The 22,279-nt window shown below is 38.2% G+C and overlaps 1 protein-coding gene across 1 annotated transcript; it reads right to left on the bottom strand.

Moving 5' to 3' along the window:
- Positions 1-2,323: 2,323 nt before the first annotated feature.
- On the bottom strand, positions 2,324-12,983 carry MMP13 (matrix metallopeptidase 13). Its single transcript, NM_174389.2, is given in 10 exon segments — positions 2,324-2,524; positions 3,449-3,552; positions 5,364-5,523; positions 6,447-6,580; positions 7,563-7,680; positions 9,092-9,253; positions 11,045-11,170; positions 11,345-11,493; positions 12,533-12,774; positions 12,864-12,983. Coding segments are annotated over 10 exon segments (1,416 nt in total). The 3' UTR covers positions 2,324-2,423.
- Between the last annotated feature and the right edge of the window lie 9,296 nt (positions 12,984-22,279).

Below are 22,279 nucleotides of genomic sequence, written 5' to 3'. Positions count from 1 at the left end.
CCCACCACCATCTCGCTCTCTCTGTCGAAGAGTTAACTTACAGCTCCAATTAATAAAGTTCCTGGGCAACTAGGAGTGTTTAAATCCAAACCCCTCAGACGGCTCTCTAACTCGCCTGACAAATTTACCCGGTCTCCTACAGCTATGCATATGATTGTTTACAGTCTCCCAGCCTCGAGAGGCACGGGAAGCTTAAGATATTCAAATAGCTTAGAGCCTCTCAGAGAGTTAGAAACTGTCAGAATAAAACTAGTAAAAGATTTCATTGATGAGCCAATGTTTGTTGCCAAGTTTCTACATCCCCTGAATTGTATCTTTGAATGTGTATTAATTAATATAGTTGGTATGTAGAAAAAATAAGTAGTGGCCTTGGTGGTAGTAACTTTAGACCCTTAAGGTAATAAATTCTTTCCTTTGTTGTAAACCCATTACACATCCGCCCTATAGGAATGCAATTTTATCTTCGGAAGATGGTGCCAAACCTTAAAATAATTACTCTTAGAGAAAATAAGTCTTTGTTGATAAGTCTTTGTCAAGAGTCATAAAATGTTAATAAGCCTTCTGGCCAGAAGATGATGTAAATCACCTAAACCATTTGTATACGATAAATTTGCAGGAAAGAAACCCTGGTTTTTGATAAGGATCAAAGACTGCTGACTTTGCATCCCCTATTATCCTCTGTGTGTAACTTAGGGTATAAAAACCCCTGTTGAAAATAAAGCTAAGGGCCTTGCTCACCAACGCTTGGTCTCCCCATGTCATTCTTCCCCTTAACTTCCAGCTGAGTCTCCATCTGGAGCGCAGATATCCTCTGCGACCATTTATTTGCCTGGGCTTCTAAGACTCACTCGAGAAGGTGTCTAAGGTGGGGCACCTTCCGCTATTTGAGAGGGCGCCTGCAGCCTCTGTGGTCAGAGCTAACCTGGTGTCACGGGTTATATTGATTTTCCGCGTAAACCAAGCTACTCAGCTTCTTTTCTCCACTGAATTTTCCTACTGAGCTATCCTCATTCTATTACTCTTCATATCTTTGATGAATAAATAAATAAATAGTCGCCAAAGCCGTCTCTCCTTCGAATACCCTGGATCAGCCGGGGCTGGACCTCGGCAACATATTTATATAATTATATATAAAATTATACCAAAAGACAAAAATATACCATATACCAATGTCTGTTGAAAATATCTTTTTATTATAAACAACATGAACACTTCCTAATACACTTTGCATATACAGTACACTTTCTTTTCTTTGCCTGAATTTTTATGAATATGATCTCTCAACACAATGGTTCTTCCCTTCAAGGCCATTTATATATTCAACAAGTACCAAGTGAAAGGCACTGTCAAAAGTTATGAAGGATTAAAGGGGGAAAAAAGGAGAAAAAAGGAATAATTTTATTCTTCAAGAGGACCATGTTTTCTTTATTTTAGATATCTTTGTTTTTTTTAACATACACATTTCCAATTTGTAAGATGTATTTTAGACTATTTCTTTCAAAAACAGCTTATATATCCAAGGTAAACTGGACAATTAAAACACTTTTAGATAAAACAAAAGTAAAACACTACTTTTAGTTTTAAATAATCAAATGATTTATGAAAAATGATGCTATGGACTTAGATCATTTTGTTAACAATTTTAGTTTACTCTGATGTTTTTGAAAGACCTGAAATATTTTAATACCTGAAATATTTTAATACTTTGTCTTCTATAAATATGAAAAGGAATAACTGTCTTCTTTGAGAGCAGTCTTTGAGTCACTGTCAAAAGTGAAAATTAAGCAGAATCCGAAGGCCACATCTTCTGTCCTCACCGCTAGTCTCTGTCTCCTAACATTAGTGACTGTGGTGTTTTCTTAGTGTCTGTATGAAGAGGGGCACGTAGATCCAAATATTTTTAGTGCAAAATCCAAATATTTCTTTGGAAAGTTGTCTCAAATGTATTTACTGCAGACATTTCCCTTTGGTTTATTTTTGTGTACAGATGTCATATGCTACCCCCAAATTTCATTTTCATGCTATTTGATAACATTTAGTAAAGATAAATCATTAATTGGATAAATATATTTGCTTTTATGTCTTTTCAAAGTTTTCTTATAAATAATATGTTAAGTAACTCTCTTTGACACACCATATGCCTCATTTTTGATGGGAATGTTGTCAACTACTGCCTCTACATAGCACACAAGAATTAGGTGATTCATCGAGATAATGAATTTCATGACTTTAAAATACAATGTGGTTCCAGCCACGCATAGTTGTATAGATACTAAATAGTCAAAGATAACTTACTGAAGCTCGTTCACAGAACTAAGCTTTCCCCGATATCTCTCCTTCTCCCATAACTCACCCCCCAAATGTCTGGAAGTGTTATCTCAAATGCTTTCCAGGATTTAAATAACAATATTTTAAAAACACTTTTAACACCACAATAAGGAATTTGTTGTCATGACTCGAACAATACGGTTACTCCAGATGCTGTATTCAAACTGTATGGGTCCATTGAAAAAATAGATATAACCTATAAGAAAAAGACCAAAAAGATTTCAAAGTTTGAAAATAAAGTCTTACTCTAGCTACCATTAAAATCTCAATCTGTTAGATTCACTTTTTTAAACATTTCAATGCCTGCATTATAAACACAACTAATGCTTTACCTTATTGCTTATAATTTAAAGAAGGGGAAATGTATAAAGGTTTCTAGCTCTCCTAAAATGTCACCTCAAATTAATTGCTGTGTTGGCATGAGTTCCAGTTTTGAGGTTTGAATTTTTTTTTTTCCTTTGGCCATGCCCAGCTATGAAAGTACAGTCTAGACCTCTGGGGAATGACCCCAAATGCTTGAGTTATTAATATTGGTTATTTGTTGCAAATTAGAGATAATGTCCTTTTCCATAATTAAAGCAAAAAACATTTTATATTTATGATGTTATTTGTCTTCACATATAAAATACTCCCCATTCATCCCTGATTTTAATTATAGTAATACTTTTTGCATCTTGTGTGTTGTGCTTAGTCTCTCAGTCGTGTCCGACTCTTTGCGACCCCATTGACTGTAGCCAGCCAGGCACTTTGGTCCACGGGGATTCTCCAGGCAAGAATACTGGAGTGGGTTGCCATACCCTCCTCCAGGGGATCTTCCCAACCCAGGGATTGAACCCAGGTCTCCTGCATTGCAGGCAGATCCTTTACCATCTGGGCCACCAGGGAAGCCCTCAATATCTTTAAATTTAATGCCGTGTTTAAGATTTGGCATCTTTTATTCATAGAACTAGCAGTCATTAAGTTAAGCTCTTATTTATTGTAAGCATATTAATTTTTGCTTGCTGACTGTGTAAGTAGTCACAATAAGTAATGCCTTAATTATGCAAGGTTTTCATTAGTGAATCTAAGTTCTAACTGAGGGGCTACAGAAGCTCTCCACTAAGATCAGTGAAATAGTTACCATTTTTCTGGTAGACAGCATCTACTTTATCACCAATTCCTGGGAAGACCTCTTCAATGAGTCTCGGGTAGTCTTTATCCATCACATGGTTAGTGTCATCATAGCTATATAATAAGAAAAAGAAACTCTTAAGTGGGTTGTAGGTAAATTACTTTAGAAATAATACAGTGGATATAATGGCAACTTTCAAAATTGACAAAGTTCCCAATTTTTAAGTCCATTTAAAACACCTGGTAGTTTTTTTAAATTAAGAATTATAATACTAAGTATATAGTAGATACCTGGTGACTACTTTGACTTGCCTAAAGGCCGTGTTTATAAAGATGGTTATAAACTCATTTCCACTTCAAAATTTGTACATCTATTATAAAACTATGTTATTAGGAAAGCATTTTTAGAGCCAAATACATATGTTTCTGGATTGAACAATTGTCTATTGATCTCTCACTATGTGTAAGACAACTTGCTAAGGGCAGTCGTGGATACTAAACTATTTAAGGCTCAGTTTCTGCACAAGGAAGTTACAGAGGCAAATGGTAGTAATAAAGCGAGGGTGGGGAGCATAGATTTCTCCTCCCATAACTATACATTCCACACTCCTCTTCCCCAGCACAAACTCACACTCTAGCCAACCAAACACATTCTGAAATCAGCCTAGGAGAACAACCTCCCATGATGCACTCTTCCTACTGTTACTGATGAGAGTTTTTTATATTCTTGAGGTACAGTCCAATAAGTAAAAGCTAAGAATCATTGCACCATCAAGAAGGCTAAGACATATACAGATGGCATTGTAACACTAGGCAATAGGGGCTAAACATCATGAGAGAATATACAGGAGATGTCACAGGAATTACATGAGAAGGGAGATAGCCTTTGAATGGGATGATCAAGAAAGACTGTGCATAAAATGGTATTTCAAATTAACTTTAAACATCGGATAGAATGTCAAGAGGATAAATGTAGGGAAAGACCTCTGGCAAAGAAAATTGTATAAGGGAAGGTTATGCAGAGATAAAAGCACAAAGCTTTTGAGATATGGTAAGCAGTCCACCTTGACCAAACCACAGACCTCATATAGGATAAAGGGACAGAAATACTAGACCAGGTAGAACCTAGATAGTAATGTGTAATAGTATTGTATTTAATTGAATTGCATTTAAAGTTGTGAGTGTCATTATCAGAAATAAGTCAAAAAGTAAAGATAATATGTACAGAAGTGTGTGTGTGTGTACACATGCACACATGAGTGTACGTGTGTAGAGGAAGTAAAGCTACCATTTTAAAAATTCCAAGTTTTGGACACCTATGAGATAATCATCCCTGAATAGACTTGGGCTCACAAACATTGCCAATGTCAATGCCGCCTTAAGCTCTACACATGTTTCCCATAGTCCAGTCCTACTTGGTTTTCACAAGGGTCTGGCTTTACAAAGTATAATAAACCTAGCAGCTTCCTGGCCAACCTCTGCACTGGACCAACAGACTAGAAATTGTGGCCCTTTCGCACTCAGGCTCTCCCTGTACATATTCTTGTGTTCCCTCTGGCCCCAGAAGGTGGAGTTGCATGGAAATTAGGAGAGGATGACAAGAAAGAGAATCCATGAGAAAGATGAAATGAACATGTCAAAATAAGAGAGACAGCGTTGCCATGGCTTAAGTACAACAAATGACTAAGAAAGAAAAGTGTGGCCCAGAGGGGGTGAGAATTATATGTGAATTTTTCTAGAAGGCTTGAGACTTTCAAAAGCCTATCTTAGGGGCTACTTGCAGGAGCTGTCACGGAATATGAATGACTGGTTTAACATTTAAAGTAATGCATGAGATAATAATTTTAAGCAACAGGAGATGCTCGAGGCTCACTTCACCCTCTGACACATGATGGGGCGGGGGATGGTAAACATGGCTGCCATACCTCCAGACTTGGTTTTCTGAAAAGAAGAGCGTCTTCCCTGAATCCTCAAAGTGAAGGGCTGCGCTGATCTTTTTAACGTGTTTTGGAAATCCCAGTTCAGATATTTTTTTTGGGTAATCTTCCAGAATATCATAACCACTAAGTGCCCAAAATTTTCTGCCTAGAATAAGTGAAAGAATCGGTTTATTATTCAAGGGAATCCATTAAAACTCACATATGTAGACCTTTACTTTAGCAAAGAGAAAATCATTTTACACATTTATAAGTAAATTAGTCAATGTTTGTGGTCACCGTGTTTAAGAAACACAAAAGTATGAGCGTTCTTCAAAAATTAAGATCCTAATTTCCTAAATGTAAGCATAGCCAATGGAATATTATAATTAATTTGACCATTAACTCTGAATATTAAGATTGGAGCTGGGTTAAAAACACATTAAGATTTCTACAGAAATAAGCAGCACAGTAGGAAGAGGAAATTAGATTGAAAACTCATGTTTTATACTGGTACAAAAGTTGTCTTCTTCTCTAAAAAGTAACTTTATTATAGCATTAATTATAATAGTCACACAATAGAAACAGCATTAGTAGGATCTATGTAGCTAATACAAATTATGATCACGCAGCTGGAATAGCAATTTGGGAACCTGTGTCAAGGGAACAAGTAAAATATTAAAATGCATACATACTATGAATGGAAATGTTTACTGTATGTTTTACATATGATTAGGGACTAGACAATAAAGTGAGAAAATAAATTGACCTTTCAGAAGGAGGAATTATGAATAATTTTTTTTGAATTGTTAAAAATGTACATTGTTATAACATTTTCTCAGCAAATAATTTTTAAGAGGAAATAAGAGAAACAAAGAGTGGATATGAGTAATAATGCAAACTTTTTACTTGTCAAATTGAGGACATTTGGTTTCAGAAAGGTTTCGGGTGCTTTCTGGCTTCCATTTTGTTATACTTGATTCTTAATTTAGACATATTTTTTACAACGATCATTTTATTAAATCTCTGGTAGTTAAAGTTCATCGCTGCCTGCTCCAGGCATATGCGAAGTTTCGCTGGTGGAAATCTTACCTCTAAAGATGAAGATAAGGTCATGGGAAGGGTGCTCATAGGCGGCATCAATACGGTTGGGAAGTTCTGGCCAAAACGATTTTGTTAAAAACAGCTCTGCTTCAACCTGCTGAGGATGCAGCCGCCAGAAGAATCTGACACAAAAGTAAAACACAGAGTTTGCATCATTTGTTTGAGTGCAGTGTTTCTATCCTGCTAGACACTTGTCTCCACATCAGTACAGATAAGCCAAATACAACCATTCCCTACCACCCGTGGAGGGGCAAGATTTCCACTTCCCTTTAAATGCCAGTTAAACAAGCTGTTTCTGTCTTAACTCTAGCCTAAATACTGAAGTCGAAAAGTCTCATGGAGCCTTTATGAAGGCTCCAGGCCCTTTGTATGTTGGGATCATTTTTGTCAGTTTTGCATATCTTGCAAGTGGCAAGCAAATATGCCAGGCACTGTGTCAGGCTCTGGAAAGAAAACATGACTGACACAAGCTATGCTCCCAAGAGCTCATGACCTGGGGAATCTGATACAAGAGAAAATACTGGAGCAAAATGAAATTGGAGCTATAATAGAAGAAGAAGGAATGCTATTAGATCACAAATGAGAGAATAATACAGATAATTAAACAATGGATTAATGAGTAAGTGAACAAATAAGGATATTAAAACAGTATCAGAATTAAAAATTAGTATTTCGTTTTTCATCACCTATAGATTTAGGCTGTAACATGCTCATATGTTACCAGAACCAAAGCTTTTCCATACCAAAATGAATTCATGTGAAATTATGAGTAACAACTCACTAATATAGTAATTGATTTCAATTATTGTGTTTTGTTAAATAAATAAATTGTATTCCTATATGTATTTGGTTATTTTTATAAGAAAAACTACAACCAAAGATGCAAAGAAAGCTGTACAATGCCAAGATTATCCATTGAAAGGTAAAATGTTTATCCATCAGTTATTTTATTTCATCTGATATATGTAAATAAACTGTCCAAAGGTCTGTTATTTTTACTAACTTCACCTCCTTTGGAATTCTGACAAGATGTTTTGGTAATCTCAGACATGACTTCAGAAATGTTCATCGCATGCAGGTTTCATAAAGTAATACTAAGAGTACCTGTCTTTAAAGATCAGTGTTTCTCCGCGGAGACTGGTTATGGCATCAAGGGATAAGGAAGGGTCACATTTGTCTGGCGTTTTGGGATGTTTAGAGTAGGGGTCTTCATCTCCTGGACCTGCAGTCATGAAATGAGTTAAGGAAGTGACTGAGGATGACCTGCTCCTACCATGGAGAGCAGGAAGGGCTTCATCCAGGGAGGGCAGTGGGTCCTGCCACCTCCTACATAATGCGCCAAAGAACCCGTAATCCCTCCTCCTTCCTCCAGGGCTACCACGGCCTTGCCTGTGGGACTTCCCCTTCTGTTTTCAACTTTTAAAACCCTTGAGAATCATCTAAGCTTCAAATTCAGCTTTCTTGAGGTTGGTGATAGAAACGGGCTGGGGGAGCAAGAGACTTTGGGGAAACTATCCCCATGCTTTGCACAACCTATTCACAGACTGCTCCTGAGAAACACATTGCTCTCACAGACATTTCTGGAGGCACGTCATCTCTGTGGGAGCCCTCCTTTGGGCTCTTTCTCAAGCCTACTTGACCAGCTGCCAACATCAGCTCACCTTGCTTTAGAGTTTATCACTGTGTATCTGCATCTCAGTGAAAAGCCGGCCTTCGACCACTCTGGTATGACTTGTAACGTGTTGGTAACTTTCCAACCAGCTCACGTGAGTGCAAAAGGGTTGCAGGACATAAAATCATTCTAAACTTCTTTTTCACTACCTATGTCCTATTAGTTCTGTCATGAAGTCCTTCAGCCAAGATATAGTAGAAATAGTAAAAACTGCAAAATTCTTGCCTGTGCCTTCACGAGCTATTGGGGTAGATTTCAATCCAGAAGAGAAAATAGCTTGGGGCTGGCCTGACCATTGTCTGAGCTCTGTGTTCTAGAAGTGTTTACACTGATGACTGTACTACTATTTATGGTAGGTATTTTTGCTTGTTTGGGTTGAGGTTTAAGTATTTTGTAAATATTATTGAAAATTTGGAAGGAAAATGAAGAAATTCTTACAATTGTTCACTGTAGATATTGGTTAAAAACTACCATGGGCTACTTGAATGGTTTCTACTGTGGTAAACAGGAGTAGTTGAAAGAATACCCACAATTTATAAAACCTGGTTGAAATCTCACTTTCTCACTGTGAAAGCTACCCCAAAAGCTGTGTTCCTATCTAGTGTGTTTCACCCAGCTGTTATAGACATACTATTTAAACTCTACAGCCTTAGTTTCTTCATTCATCAAATGAAGAATAAAATATTGCCATTTCTTCTGTCAGAGGTATCGTCAGGATATCAAATGTACCTTGCCATGTATAAAATACAAATACAAGGAGTTACATTCTACAAAAACTTTGGGGAATGGAATATTTTCTACTTGAGCAGGTAGATTGATATTTAAAATAAAAATGAGCATGATTCTCCAGGTGTTAATAGCAAAACCAGGACAGTAATATTGGCGATGGTAAATTCATTAATAACTTAGAAAATAAATGTGTATATGTCTTCTGCTGGCAAGCTGATGTATCAGTAGTTACCATAGAGAGACTGAATCCCTTGGACATCATCATCAGGAAGCATAAAGTGGCTTTTGCCAGTGTAGGTGTAGATGGGAAACATGAGTGCTCCTGGGTCCTTGGAGTGGTCCAATCCTAAGGAATGGCCAAACTCATGGGCAGCAACAAGAAACAAGTTGTAGCCTGTAATAAAAGAAAGGAACTGAGAAAATTGGTCCTCCAGTGACCAATTTACAGAATAAACACTCTTTTCTTTGTCTATTTATTATGTCGTCATTTCTCCTTGTCTGTTTGACGCAGTTTTTAAAGTTGATATTCAGTTGCTTAAAGGAAGATTTAAAATGTTGATTTAATCATTATAAATAATTTGGTAATCCTTTGACTATAGCTGCCGACACAGATTATCAACAGATTGATTAGCAATCAATAAGGTTTTACTGTGAAGACACTAGTAATCCTGATTTGCTCTTTGCTTTCTCATGTCAGTGAGCAAAGTAGAGAGTGATGACCTTAAATGGAAACTCATGGGGGAAAAACTTAGGGTGATACATGTCTAGGGTGCTGCTAGAAAATCATCTAAACAGGAGCCAGCAATCAAAGGTATGATGACCAAGCACAGAGAATGCATTAAATGCGGTCTCCAGGAATCTGCTTGAGAACAAATTCCTACCAAATGCTCCTTTCCAGTATATCTCTATACTCTAGAATTTAAAGAAGCAGAAACTCTAGACACGATTGGCCGACTTTCCTCTACTGTCAACGACCACTGTGTCTCCGTGTTTACATTATTTCCTTTAGTCATTCTTCACACAAATTTTTGATTCTTCTGGTATTTTAAATAGGAAAACAATAAAATATGGAAAGAAAAAGACACATGAAAGCTGGAGTTGGTGGTTTCAGTTTTACCTTAAATACCCTTTGCTATCATAGCCTATACATGAAGAAAGAATGTAATCAACTTAGTGAACTGTGCGGACTGCAGCATGATCATTCATTAAACCCAGAGTTTACGCAGGAACCAAAAACTGAGGCTTACTGTGACTACGCCTTAACAATACTAGGTGTTGCTCTTTCTTCCTAAAACCATTCTTATCTGTGATATATTCAGACTTTAAATATGCAAACTCCCACCTTTTCCTCCAAAGACAGATGGCGGCATAGGCATTAAGACATTGATTATTCAATGCCCAGTTTTACTTTTTGGAAAAATAATTCCTTTTTTTAAATGAATAATAAAGACTAGATGTTTTTGAGGACTACCCTCTAACTATCACAATTAAGAGTCCATATAGCTCCAAAATTAAGCCCTAGTTGGAATAATTTGGCTTTTCTACCTAAATTAGCATCCTCAATTCTTTTGAGCCTTTAAGATTCAACTACTGACTGAATTCTCTCAACAGTTTCATTTTGCTTTTGTAAATACATTTTAATCTGGTTTGTCTCAGACTTTCTGAAGTAAGAAACTGTACTGATTTACTAGAGTGGTATTTGTAAAAATCAGTGGAATAGACAAGTCTAATGAAGTAATCATATAACAGAGAATAGAAGTAGGACTGGATTTGTGCCAGTAATATTTCTACAAAGGAAAAAAAAACTATTTCAATTCACATCCAACTTATTTATAATCTACATATTTAGCACTAATAGTTTTTAGATTTATATTTGTAATAAACCGTACTTCTTCACATGTCAGAAGTAATCCACAATAATAACACCTTGGTTAACAGAAAGCATTTTGATCCTATTTCAGAGTTAGCTAGAATCCCTCAAGCCACTAGACTAAGTAGATTTTGCTCATTTTTAATGTTGCATATTGGCTTGTCGAAATGCCATTTGTAGAAACTAAGATTATTATCCTTATTAAACTTTTTTGAAAAATATAATCAAATACCAAATATAATTTACAGTATGCTTCTTAACTTCTTTTTAATGGGATCTGATAATCATGAATTATATCTTTATAAGAAATATTACCTTTGGAACTACTTGTCCAGGTTTCATCATCATCAAAATGAGCATCTCCTCCATAATTTGGTCCAGGAGGGAAAGCGTGAGCCAACAGACCAGAGGGTCCATCAAATGGGTAGAAGTCACCATGCTCTGCACACAAAAACAAGAGTTAAGAATTTAATTTTACCCAGTAGTGCCTAGCCCAGGTGCTTGGTGAATTTTTGTTGAATTCTGTAAAAACTAATGAGTACCTGAAAGAAGGAATAAAAGAATGGAGCCAATAGTAGAATAGAAAAATGTTCAAAAATTATTCTGCATCATTACCTTTAGTTCCAAAAGAGATCATGATATCAGCAGTGCCATTGTGAATTCTGGTAAAATTCAGAGGTGTCACATCAGACCACACCTTGAAGGCTTTTCTGAAGGCCTTTTCCACTTCAGAATGAGTCAGATCAGGTGTATAATTCACAATTCTATTTAACAGAAAAAGCTTGAATCAAACTTTTGGTAAGGGAAAACTCTTTTAGAATATATTTTCTTGGAGTACTGCTTTTCAACTCAAAACGCAATGGCTTCTCTAAAAGTTCTACTAGAGGTCCACTGTTTCAAATAACTTCTTAATTATGATGTCATCAGTTCAGTTCAGTTCATGTCCAACTCTGCGATCCCATGAATCGCAGCATGCCAGGCCTCCCTGTCCATCACCAACTCCCAGAGTTCAGTGAGACTCACGTCCATCGAGTCAGTGATGCCATCCAGCCATCTCATCAAAGAATATAATGCCATGAAGAATTTGATTAGATACTTGAGTATCTCCAAATATTTGACATCTTAAGTTTAAAGTGTTTAGATGTTTACTAAAACTTATATGGCTGCCATGCTAAAAGTTTTGTATCACTATGGTCTAAACGAATGAAATAGCTCTGTAAAGTTCATAAGAGAGTGAAACTCTCCATTTTTAGCACTCATAATAAATATGATTGTTACATTTTCAAATTTTCTTGAAACTACTCTTTTATTTTGATTTTATATCTGAAAGAAATATATTTAGTTTTGCAAAAAAAAATAATGCTGGCTTAATGCAACAATAATATATAATAGATATTATAAGATATTCTCATCAACAGTATTAAAGTGTGTGCTCTGTGCTTAATTGCTAAGTTGGGTCTGACTCTTTGCAACCCCAAGACAGTAGCCTGCCAGGCGCTTCTATCCATGGAGATTCTTCAAGCAGGAATACTAGAGTGGGTTGCCATGCCCTCCTCCAGAGGATCTTCCCAACCCAAGGATCTAACCCAGGTCCTCTGCATTGCAGGCAGATCCTTTACCATCTAAGCCACCAAGGAAGCCCAAAGTCACTCCTAGACCTACTTAATTTCCAGTTTAAAATCTAAGGCCTACTTAAAACAATGGGACCACACATGTTCTGTAATCTGTAGCTTGTGCTGAAAATTAGACAGTTGATATTACAGAAAGCAACAAATATTAAAGAAAGAATAGTCTATGATTTACCTGTAGGTTAAGTTCATTTTGGACCACTTGAGAGTTCGAGGAAAAACATTGTATTCACCCACATCAGGGACCCCACATCTTGGTTTTTTCATGATGTCTAAGGTGTTATCATCAAGTCTGCCAGTCACCTCTAAGCCAAAAAATGACTGCATTTCTCTAAGCCTGTCAATCACAGAGCTTGCTGCAGTTTTCTTCAGGATTCCAGCAGGATTCTGAGGATAGTAGTATGATTTCAGGTAGCTCTAAAAAAAGGAGAGCAAAATGACCCTCTTTTAAAGAGAAGGGCATTTATGAGACATATCACATCACTGGAATTGTTAAAATACTCTACCTCTGCAAACTGGAAGTCTTCCTCGGACAAGTCTTCAGAATCTCCATCACTGGGAAGGGGCAGAGACCAACAAGCCGTCCAGCTGAAGAAGAGGAAGCCAGCCAGGACCCTTGGGCGCATCTTGGACGATCCGCCTGGAGGCAGCTGTCTTTTCCCAGACAAGTACCTTTACTTTTATAGACCTACTGTGGTGAGTCATCAGTTATGGACAAGTTTCAACTTCCTAGTCAGTTAAAGGTAAACATGCTTACATTGCGCCTTTTTTTTTCCTCCCGAGAAGTGTGGTTTGTGGTAGAATTTGAGGGAAATCTAATACGAGGGCTTCTCTCCTTTCAGCAGGGTCTCAAAAACCATCTTGCAAAATAACAGCCTCAGCGTATTTATGGCTATTGTGGGAAAAACCAGAGAGTAAAATTTTCACTTCACTTGGCAAAAAAACTTTCCCCTTTGCAGGAGAGCAACTACTTTTTTTTTTTTTTCTGATAAGACTATCAAGACAGTACACTTACTTCCATAAAGAGAAACCTAGTCTTGTTTCCAGAATGTTTATAACCTGGTGAGTTTTAAACTTCATTTTTTCCAGAGCACCTAAGAGGTAAATATTATGTATACCCGAAGGCCACAGAATTGGACCAGAACCAAGCTTAGAGACTCACCACCGGATTGAGTGCTGTGGTTGGAATTTAAAAGCACTGATGTGACCTCTCAACCAACATGGAGCCTTGCACAAATTCCCTACAGGTCTAGGCAGAAATAGAAGAATGTGTTAGAATACAATATAATGGAATACAATATAATGGCTAACATATTGAGGGATTACTGCAGGCTAGACTTAAAAGGTGTTATCTCATCTAATCTTTATGACAGCCTTATGAAGTAGGTACTGTTGGAAGACTTGTTTTTCACTTTACGAATGAATAATCTGAGACACAGAGAAGTCAAATACTCATTTAAGGTGATATGGTTAATAAAACGCTTCTACTTGGCATTTGAATCCCGTCCAGTAGGTTGAAGACAGCATGTATTTAACTGCCACGGAATATGACCTCTACTCTCTCCATTCTCAGATATTTTCTCAAAGCTGCTTGGTTCCCAAAGCTCTGGGAGGGCTCAGGAAAACTAGGACTCTAAAGTGTCTTGATTTTCATTTTCAAGTTTAAACAATAGAAGTACCTTTGATCCAATGACTCGAGAAAGCAGTCCTTTAGGGGCCTCTAGTCTATTATTCGGAGAAGGCAATGGCACTCCAGTACTCTTGCCTGGAAAATCCCATGGACGGAGGAGTCTGGTGGGCTGCAGTCCATGGGGTCGCTAAGAGTCTGACACGACTGAGCAACTTCACTTTCACTTTTCACTTTCATGCATTGGAGAAGGAAATGGCAACCCATTCCAGTGTTCTTGCCTGGAGAATCCCAGGGACGGGGGAGCCTGGTGGGCTGCCATCTGTGGGGTCGCACAGAGTCGGACACGACTGAAGCGATTTAGCAGCAGCAGTCTATTATTCCCTTTAGAACTTCACACATTTAATACTATGAAATCAGAATCCTGTCTTTGATTCCTTGTAGATGTAAATGGATAGAGCAATATGGGCCATGATTTTCAGATTGATCAAATTGTTGAAAACGCAAGTTAATTTAAGTGACTAAGAGTCAGAGAGAAACTTAAGTCAGAAAACACACTAAGACAAACAGAAGGAGCATGAATACAGATTAGGGTGAGAAGGGAAGGGATATCCTTAAAATAAAATGCTATAATCTATATTAGCCAGTACCTCAGAGAAAACCAGAAAAACCTATCAAATGTAGCCAATCACTAGAGGGAAGTTTATTATGCTTTTATCCAAAACAGAGCCAAATAGATCCTCACAATAGATTATTTCCTGAGTTCAAGATTTGATTTAGGCTCAATCAGCAATGCAAAATAATAATTTGTTCTAAGCCTCTTCCCTGTACAACATTTTATTTTTAGAGTAAGTGAAAATCATCCAAAATTTTGATTCATCTATTAAGCTTACAGGAAACCAGTTCAGTAGAAAACATTTGTTTTTACCAATACATTTTTATAAAGTCACATTAGATAATAAAAAAGAACTCCTTGAACAAGAAGTTTAAAAACAAGTGATATTTTATTTAATGTTTGAAAGTGGGTGAAAAGAATAAAGTAGGCTAACTGTACTTTAGATCTTCATATTTATCTAGAAGTGGCCCCATTTTAAACTAGAATTTTTAAGTTATTAAATCCGTGAACACTGACTGGGCATCAACAATGCAGCATACGTCACTAGTCACTATGAAGATGAAGGGAAGGATAAGATAACAGCCTCTTTCTTGGGGTGATTACAACATTTTCTCCTCCACAAAGAAACATTTTTAATGAACAATAAAAATCAATGTCACCATTTTTCAACTTTAAAAATTATGCTTACTATCAAACACCTTCAATAGTTTATTAATTTCTTATTTCATTTCATTTATTTGCATTTTTCAGTGCAAAAGATAAAACACAGAAAGAACATGAGAACACGCTGTTGCACATTTCTCAGGGGAATAAATAAAAGTTCCTCAGATTAAAGTAGAAATCAATTCCTTAGGAAAATCATCAAATCTCTTGCCTATAGGCTATCATTCAGAGAGGGATGGTTTCACACAGTGATCAGGATGTGTCACCACATGGAAATGTGTTGGCAAGCTTCTTGTCAACACAAGTCCTTATCTCAGACTAATTGTTAAAATTCATTTTAACAGGCCTTCTGGTGAAGTCGTTTGTGGTTTCAAATGACACCTTTAACACAATGAGGCTGAACTAGTATGTACAAATGGTTCTAACAAGCTGACGAATCACTGGGAAATCTGAAAACCTGTAGAATGAGCAAACAAAACTGCAGAGGAAATTAGATATGTGTAGGTATATGTGTCTACTGCTGATTCAGACATAAGCAATATGGGACTTTTTAAAACATATGTCATCATCAATTTCTAAGTTCAAAACATCACCCAGGAAAGAACCAAAAACATCTATGAATAACCCTTAAGTAAAGCAGAGGGGTGTTCCAGCTTAGAAATAATAGAAACAATGAGCCATTTGAGGTAAAATTATAAAAATTCATAAAGCAAAGAAACTTCAAGTTAAAATAATAGAAACAACGAGCCATTTGGGTTAAAATTATAAAAATTCATAAAGCAAAGAACCTTCAAGTTAAAATATTTTGCTTCAGTTTAGCATGATGTAAATTATTAGTGTTGACATGACACTTAGTAGTATCTTTATTTTTCTAAAAGGTAAATGATTTGATTCTAACTACATGAAGTAATGAGCTGACTCGTTAGAAAAGAAACCGATGCTGGTAAAGATTGAAGGCAGGAGAAGGAGACGACAGAGGATGAGATAGTTGGATGGCTTCACCAATGCAGTGAAGCAGGCTCCAGGAGATGGTGAAGAACAGGGAAGCCTGGCATGCTGCAGTCCATGGGGGTCGCAAAAAGCTGGACATGCCTGAGTGACTGAACAACGACACCAACACAAAAATTATCATTTTTATAAACACTCACTGGTGGTTGCTTTGCTCTAGTCTCTGATTTTCTTTCCTTCTTTTTGTTTGTTCGTTTGGTTGGCCCACAATCCCATGAAATGTGCTCACAAGTGCTCTATAAAAAAAAGAACTAAACTAGAATTTACATGCTGGGCTGGATGAAGCACAAGCTGGAATCAAGATGGCAGGGAGAAATATCAATAACCTCAGATATGCAGATGACACCACCCTTATGGCAGAAAGTTAAGAAGAACTAAAGAGCTTCTTGATGAAAGTGAAAGAGGAGAGTGAAAAAGTTGGCTTAAAGCTCAACATTCAGAAAACGAAGATCATGGCATCCGGTCCCATCACTCCATGGGAAATAGATGGGGAAACAGTGGAAACAGTGTCAGACTTTATTTTTGGGGGCTCCAAAATCACAGCAGATGGTGACTGCAGCCATGAAATTAAAAGACGCTTACTCCTTGGAAGGAAAGTTATGACCAACCTAGATAGCATATTCAAAAGCAGAGACATTACTTTGCCAACAAAGGTTGGTCTAGTCAAGGCTATGGTTTTTCCAGTGGTCATGTATGGATGTGAGAGTTGGACTGTGAAGAAAGCTGAACGCCAAAGAATTGATGCTTTTGAACTGTGGTGTTGGAGAAGACTCTTGAGAGTCCCTTGGACTGCAAGGAGATCCAACCAGTCCATCCTAAAGGAGATCAGTCCTGAATATTCATCGGAAGGACTGATGTTGAAGCTGAAACTCCAATATTTTGGCCACCTGATGTGAAGAGCTGAGTCATTTGAAAAGACCCTGATGCTGGGAAAGCTTGAAGGCGGGAGGAGAAGGGGACGACAGAGGATGAGATAGTTGGATGACATCACTGACTCCACGGACGTGAGTTTGAATAAACTCTGGGAGTTGGTGATGGACAGGGAGGCCTGGCGTGCTGCAGTCCATGGGGTTGCAAAGAGTCAGACATGACTGAGAGACTGAACTGAACTGAACTGAAGCTAGAATTTAAATATTTAATCATACTTGCACTCTAGATTAAGGTGTAAGAGTGCCCCATCCAAATTACTTATACACAATCATGACATAATCCACTATTGTAGATACTGAAGCTTCAAAATAGAAGGTCAGCAATTCAGGAGGTCATTTCCTTTTAACATCTGAACTGCATGATCTTCAGAGATCTTGCATTCATACTGGGTTGGCCCATGAAAGAAAGAATTAGAATCTGTAAGAAAAAGTGAAATTCTTTTCAATTCTTACTTGAATATGACATCTGAAATTCAAAACACAATTTCCTGGGCTTGTTCCTAATAAATTTTAATTTTTATTGTGTTTTTGTTAAAAAGAGTGGTTCCTGAATGTCCACCTCTGGCAGCTTTAACCAAATACTGTAGGAGAAAACAACCAGGAACAGAACACACATTCTAGCCTCCTCTTGCTCAAATGTCTCTGAAAAGTTTGTTTGGCAATAAATAATAGAGATGGAAACAAGCTAGAGGAATGGGATCTGAGTGGGTTTAACAATGAGCACTTTTAGTATATTTTAAAATCCCTAATATTTAAACAATGAGGCAGAAACTCTATTTTTAAAACACCTTGTTACCTCTATTTCCTAATGGAGAAGTTGTTGCATAACTTTACCTTTTTTTTCCTTCTGGCTGCACCACAGGACATGTGGGATTTCAGTTCCCCGAACAAGGATCAAAACTGTGCCCCTTGCATTGGAGCATGAACTCTTAACCCCGGGACAGCCAGGGAAGTCCCAGGAAGTTGTTACATATTGTAAATGACAAATTTTTTCATTCAAAAGTTAATATACAAAAAAAAAATACATTGCATAATGACTGGAAAATAGGGAGAAAACGAAAAGAAAAAAATTACTGGAATACCCCAAGATTTTTTAGATAGCTCCATATACATATAGGAGAAGGCAATGGCACCCCACTCCAATACTCTTGCCTGGAAAATCCCATGGACAGAGGAGCCTGGAGGGCTGCAGTCCATGGGGTCGCGAAGAGTCTGACATGACTGAGCAACTTCACTTTCACTTTTCACTTTCATGCATTGGAGAAGGAAATGGCAACCCACTCCAGTGTTCTTGCCTGGAGAATCCCAGGGACAGGGGAGCGTGGTGGGCTGCTGTCTATGAGGTCGCAGAGTTGGACACAACTGAAGCGACTTAGCAGCAGCAGCAGCATATACATATAAATTTTAAGAATATCCTTTAAATTGATTTATTTAGATGACAGTCAATCGTGAAGGTTTTTAAAAACAGTACTTTCTATAACAGAAAACCTGCCAGGTTAGTCATATGTTGCATCTATTTTATTTTCAATTCTAGGAAAGTTACCTTTAATAAATTTGGAGTAGCCAGCTTCCATAGTTTGCTTTTCTTCTTTGAATGTATCATAAAATTGAGAATGAACTCAAAATTGTACAAAATATATCTTAATAACACTATACATGAAAGAGGTTAATATTTAAATTTTTTTGTATGTTCTAGTTAGTTAATTTCAGAAGATTAAAGACAGGAATTCAGTGCAACCATGAATGACCAACAAAGGCTTCCGCCTCAGCCTGCCTGCTAGATGATTTCATCCCTTCAGTCCCCGTCTGCAGTGAAAAAGGTGGTCATCTCAGTGTTACGTTCATAGGCAGCGGCATCAGCCTCTTGGGTTTCTCCTGGGAATCCAAGCTCACTAATTCCCTTGGAATTATTCATATAGCATGACGTGAAGGCCCTAAGGCTTTTTCCTGTTAATAATGAATCAAAGAAAGACCTTATTTTTGGTTGGAAATTTATGACCAAGTAGGGACACATCTAAGGCAAAGAACATAATAAATTGGCTAAATATAAGCTAAATTACAAAGAAATCCTCCAAAGTTATGGACTACAAGATATGTTTCTTTTACCTCTCCAGTGATCCGGTCCTGTACTAAGTCTGTGGGGCTCATGCAGAAATAGATAGCACAGAGTTTGGAGTCAGCTCACTGCTGTTGTTTAGTCCCATCCAGCTCATTTGCAACCCCATGGACTGTGGTCCACCAGAGTCCTCTGTGCATGGGATTTCCCAGGCAGGAATACTGGAGTGGTTTGCCATTTCTTCTCTGGGGAATCTTCCCAACCCAGGGATCAAACCTGCATCTCCTGCACTTCAGGTGGGTTCTTTTACCACTGAGCCACTTGGGAAGCCTCTTGGAATCAGCTACACCAGCCGAAATCACATCTCTGTCATTTATTAGCTCCCTAATCTTAGTGATACAACAGTGAACAAAACACATCAAAATCCTGGTCCTTGAGAGAAAGGGAGAAAAATAGAGCATGATAGGGAGTAGAGGGCTCAGGGAGGACTGTTGTAATTTATACACACAGCAAGGAAGGGCTTAGTGAGAAAGTGACATTTGAGTGAGGACCGGAGGGAGGGGAAGGCGTGAGCTATGAAACTGTCTGGAGGAAGAACACTGTTGGCTGAGAGAACAGCAAAGGAGGCACCCCGAGGTACCAGTGTGCTGGTGGATTTGAGGAAAGCTGCAAGGAGGCCAGCGCTCTGCAGGGAGCAGAGTGAGGAGAAAAGTTACTTATTTTTAATTATGCAAATAGGATTATCACAGTACTTGTGTTATAGGTTATATGGGGACTATATGTGCCTGGCACACAGGAAGTGCCTGATACATATCATTGATTCACAGTAACCAATCTATGGTTCAGGAAGATCCCCTGGAATAGGAAATGACAATCCACACCAGTATTCTTGCCTGGAAAATTCCATGGACAGGGGAGCCTGGTGGGCTACAGTCCATGGGGTCGCAAAAAGTCAGGTGCCACTGTGCAACTGAGCACAGCACAACTAACCTACACAGCACTCAGCAAAACCATTGTGCCAGGCACTCTTGTGCCAGGCACACAGGATAGTGCATAACGATATGGACACGAACCCTTAGATATTAGGAGGAGGAGAAAGTAGGCGTTGCAAGAAAAAAGAGGCAATTCTGGCTAGTTAGAGACATTATTATGAATATAAAATGAAGTGATGATATAGAATGACCAGAGACAGGGCTCAGGTGGTAGACAATTTCTCTTGAATGTCAAGGAAGATCTGTCAAAGGAGATACATTTAAAACTGAGACCAGTGGGATACATGTGAGTGAAGTGAGTCACAAAGAGAAAGATGAATACCATATTCTAACACATACATACGGAATCTAGAAAAATGGTACTGAAGAATTTATTTAGAAATAAATAATAGAGAAATAGAGAATAGACTTATGGACATGGGGAGAGGGGAGGAGAGGGTGAGATGCATGGAAAGAGTAACATGGAAACTTACATTCCCATATGTAAAATAGATAGCCAATGGGAATTTGCTGTATGGCTCAGGAAACTCAAACAGGGGCTCTGTATCAACCTAGAGGTGTGGGATGGGAGGGAGATGGGAGAGAGTTTCTAAAGGGAGAGGATATGTGTATACCTATGGCTGATTCATGTTGAGGTTTGACAGAAAACAACAAAATTCTGTAAAGCAACTATCCTTCAATAAAAAATAAATTAATAATAATAAAAACCTGAGGCCAGATGACAAGAGAGGTTTAGCCATGCAAACATCTAGGAGCAGAGGGTTAGCCTAGTGAAAAAGAACCACAGCACAGAGGCACTAGGGGTGCAAGGAGGCTTCTGTCCAGGGAACAGGAAGAATTCTGTGCTGGAATACAAGTGAGCAGAGTGGTGGGAAAAGCTGAACTAGGGGATTTGCAGACTGTCAGCTTGGAGGGTTTCCCAGGCTATTCCATGGGTACTAGGTTCAAATTTGAATATTTTGTTCTTAGAGGTAAATTTTTCCCCTCGAGCTGTGTCATGGCATCAAATATGAAGCCTAGATCACATTTCTCTGGGGTTTGCCCATTGAATGATCTCTTTCTTGGACCTAAAAGTTAGAAAATAATGACCCAACATGAACCATTGATTTGCTTCACACTGTCTCCAGATTCTTTTCAAAAGCAAAATAGCCATTACATTCTAGTTTGTGTCTGGATTAAAATGATATAGGAAGACATCTTCAGATTGTATATTTTGGCTTATTCCTAATTCTTACTCTCAAGTACTGACCTATGGTTTCCTGTGTAAGGGGGTTACTTGTTAGCTTTAAGGTGAAATTAATGTTCTTAACTTCCTGTCCTCAACTCTTCTTCTGCTATTAATAGCTATCAATAGCTTTTCCTGGGCCTTCTTGCCAAATGACTTCCAGGTCGGTTCAGCCAAAGGGAGGGACTGGAGAGCAAGAGAAAAGCCAGGATTTCTTACCCTGTTCTCTCTTCCTCAGGAGGTGTGGTGGCTCTCTCCAGTTATCTGCAGACAGTCCCTTTCTCTGTGGTCTAACTCCCACCAGGCAGCTCACCATGGATTCTAATTCCCCATCACTCAGGCTTCTGGACTGCTTATTTCATCTGTTTCCTGTGTCCCTCTAGCCCCAGGGGCTGGTAGAGGTTTTCAGTGTTGCTAATTTGTGGGTTAGCAACCCATATACAAGGCTGCACTTGCTGGAATAGCCGTGAACAGACATCCCATGTCCAAGGTAGGAGAAACCCAAGTAAGACAGTAGGCACTTGAGAGAGGGCAGAGACTGAAACCACAATAATAGAAAACTAGCCAATCTGATCACATGGAGCACAGCCTTGTCTAACTCAATGAAACTATTAGCCATGCCGTGCAGGGCCACCCAAGATGGACAGGTCATGGTGGAAAGGTCTGATATAATGTGGTCCACTGGAGAAGAGAATGGCAAACCACTTCAGTATTCTTGCCTTGAGAACTTCATGAACAGTATGAAAAGGCAAAGTGATAGGATACTGAAAGAGGAACTCCCCAGGTCAGTAGGGGCCCAATATGCT

This window comes from Bos taurus, chromosome 15, assembly GCF_002263795.3.
Source record: "Bos taurus isolate L1 Dominette 01449 registration number 42190680 breed Hereford chromosome 15, ARS-UCD2.0, whole genome shotgun sequence".
Lineage (NCBI taxonomy): Eukaryota > Metazoa > Chordata > Mammalia > Artiodactyla > Bovidae > Bos > Bos taurus.
Note: the sequence above shows the minus strand (reverse complement) of the source record. Positions and strands in the feature narration are given on the sequence as shown.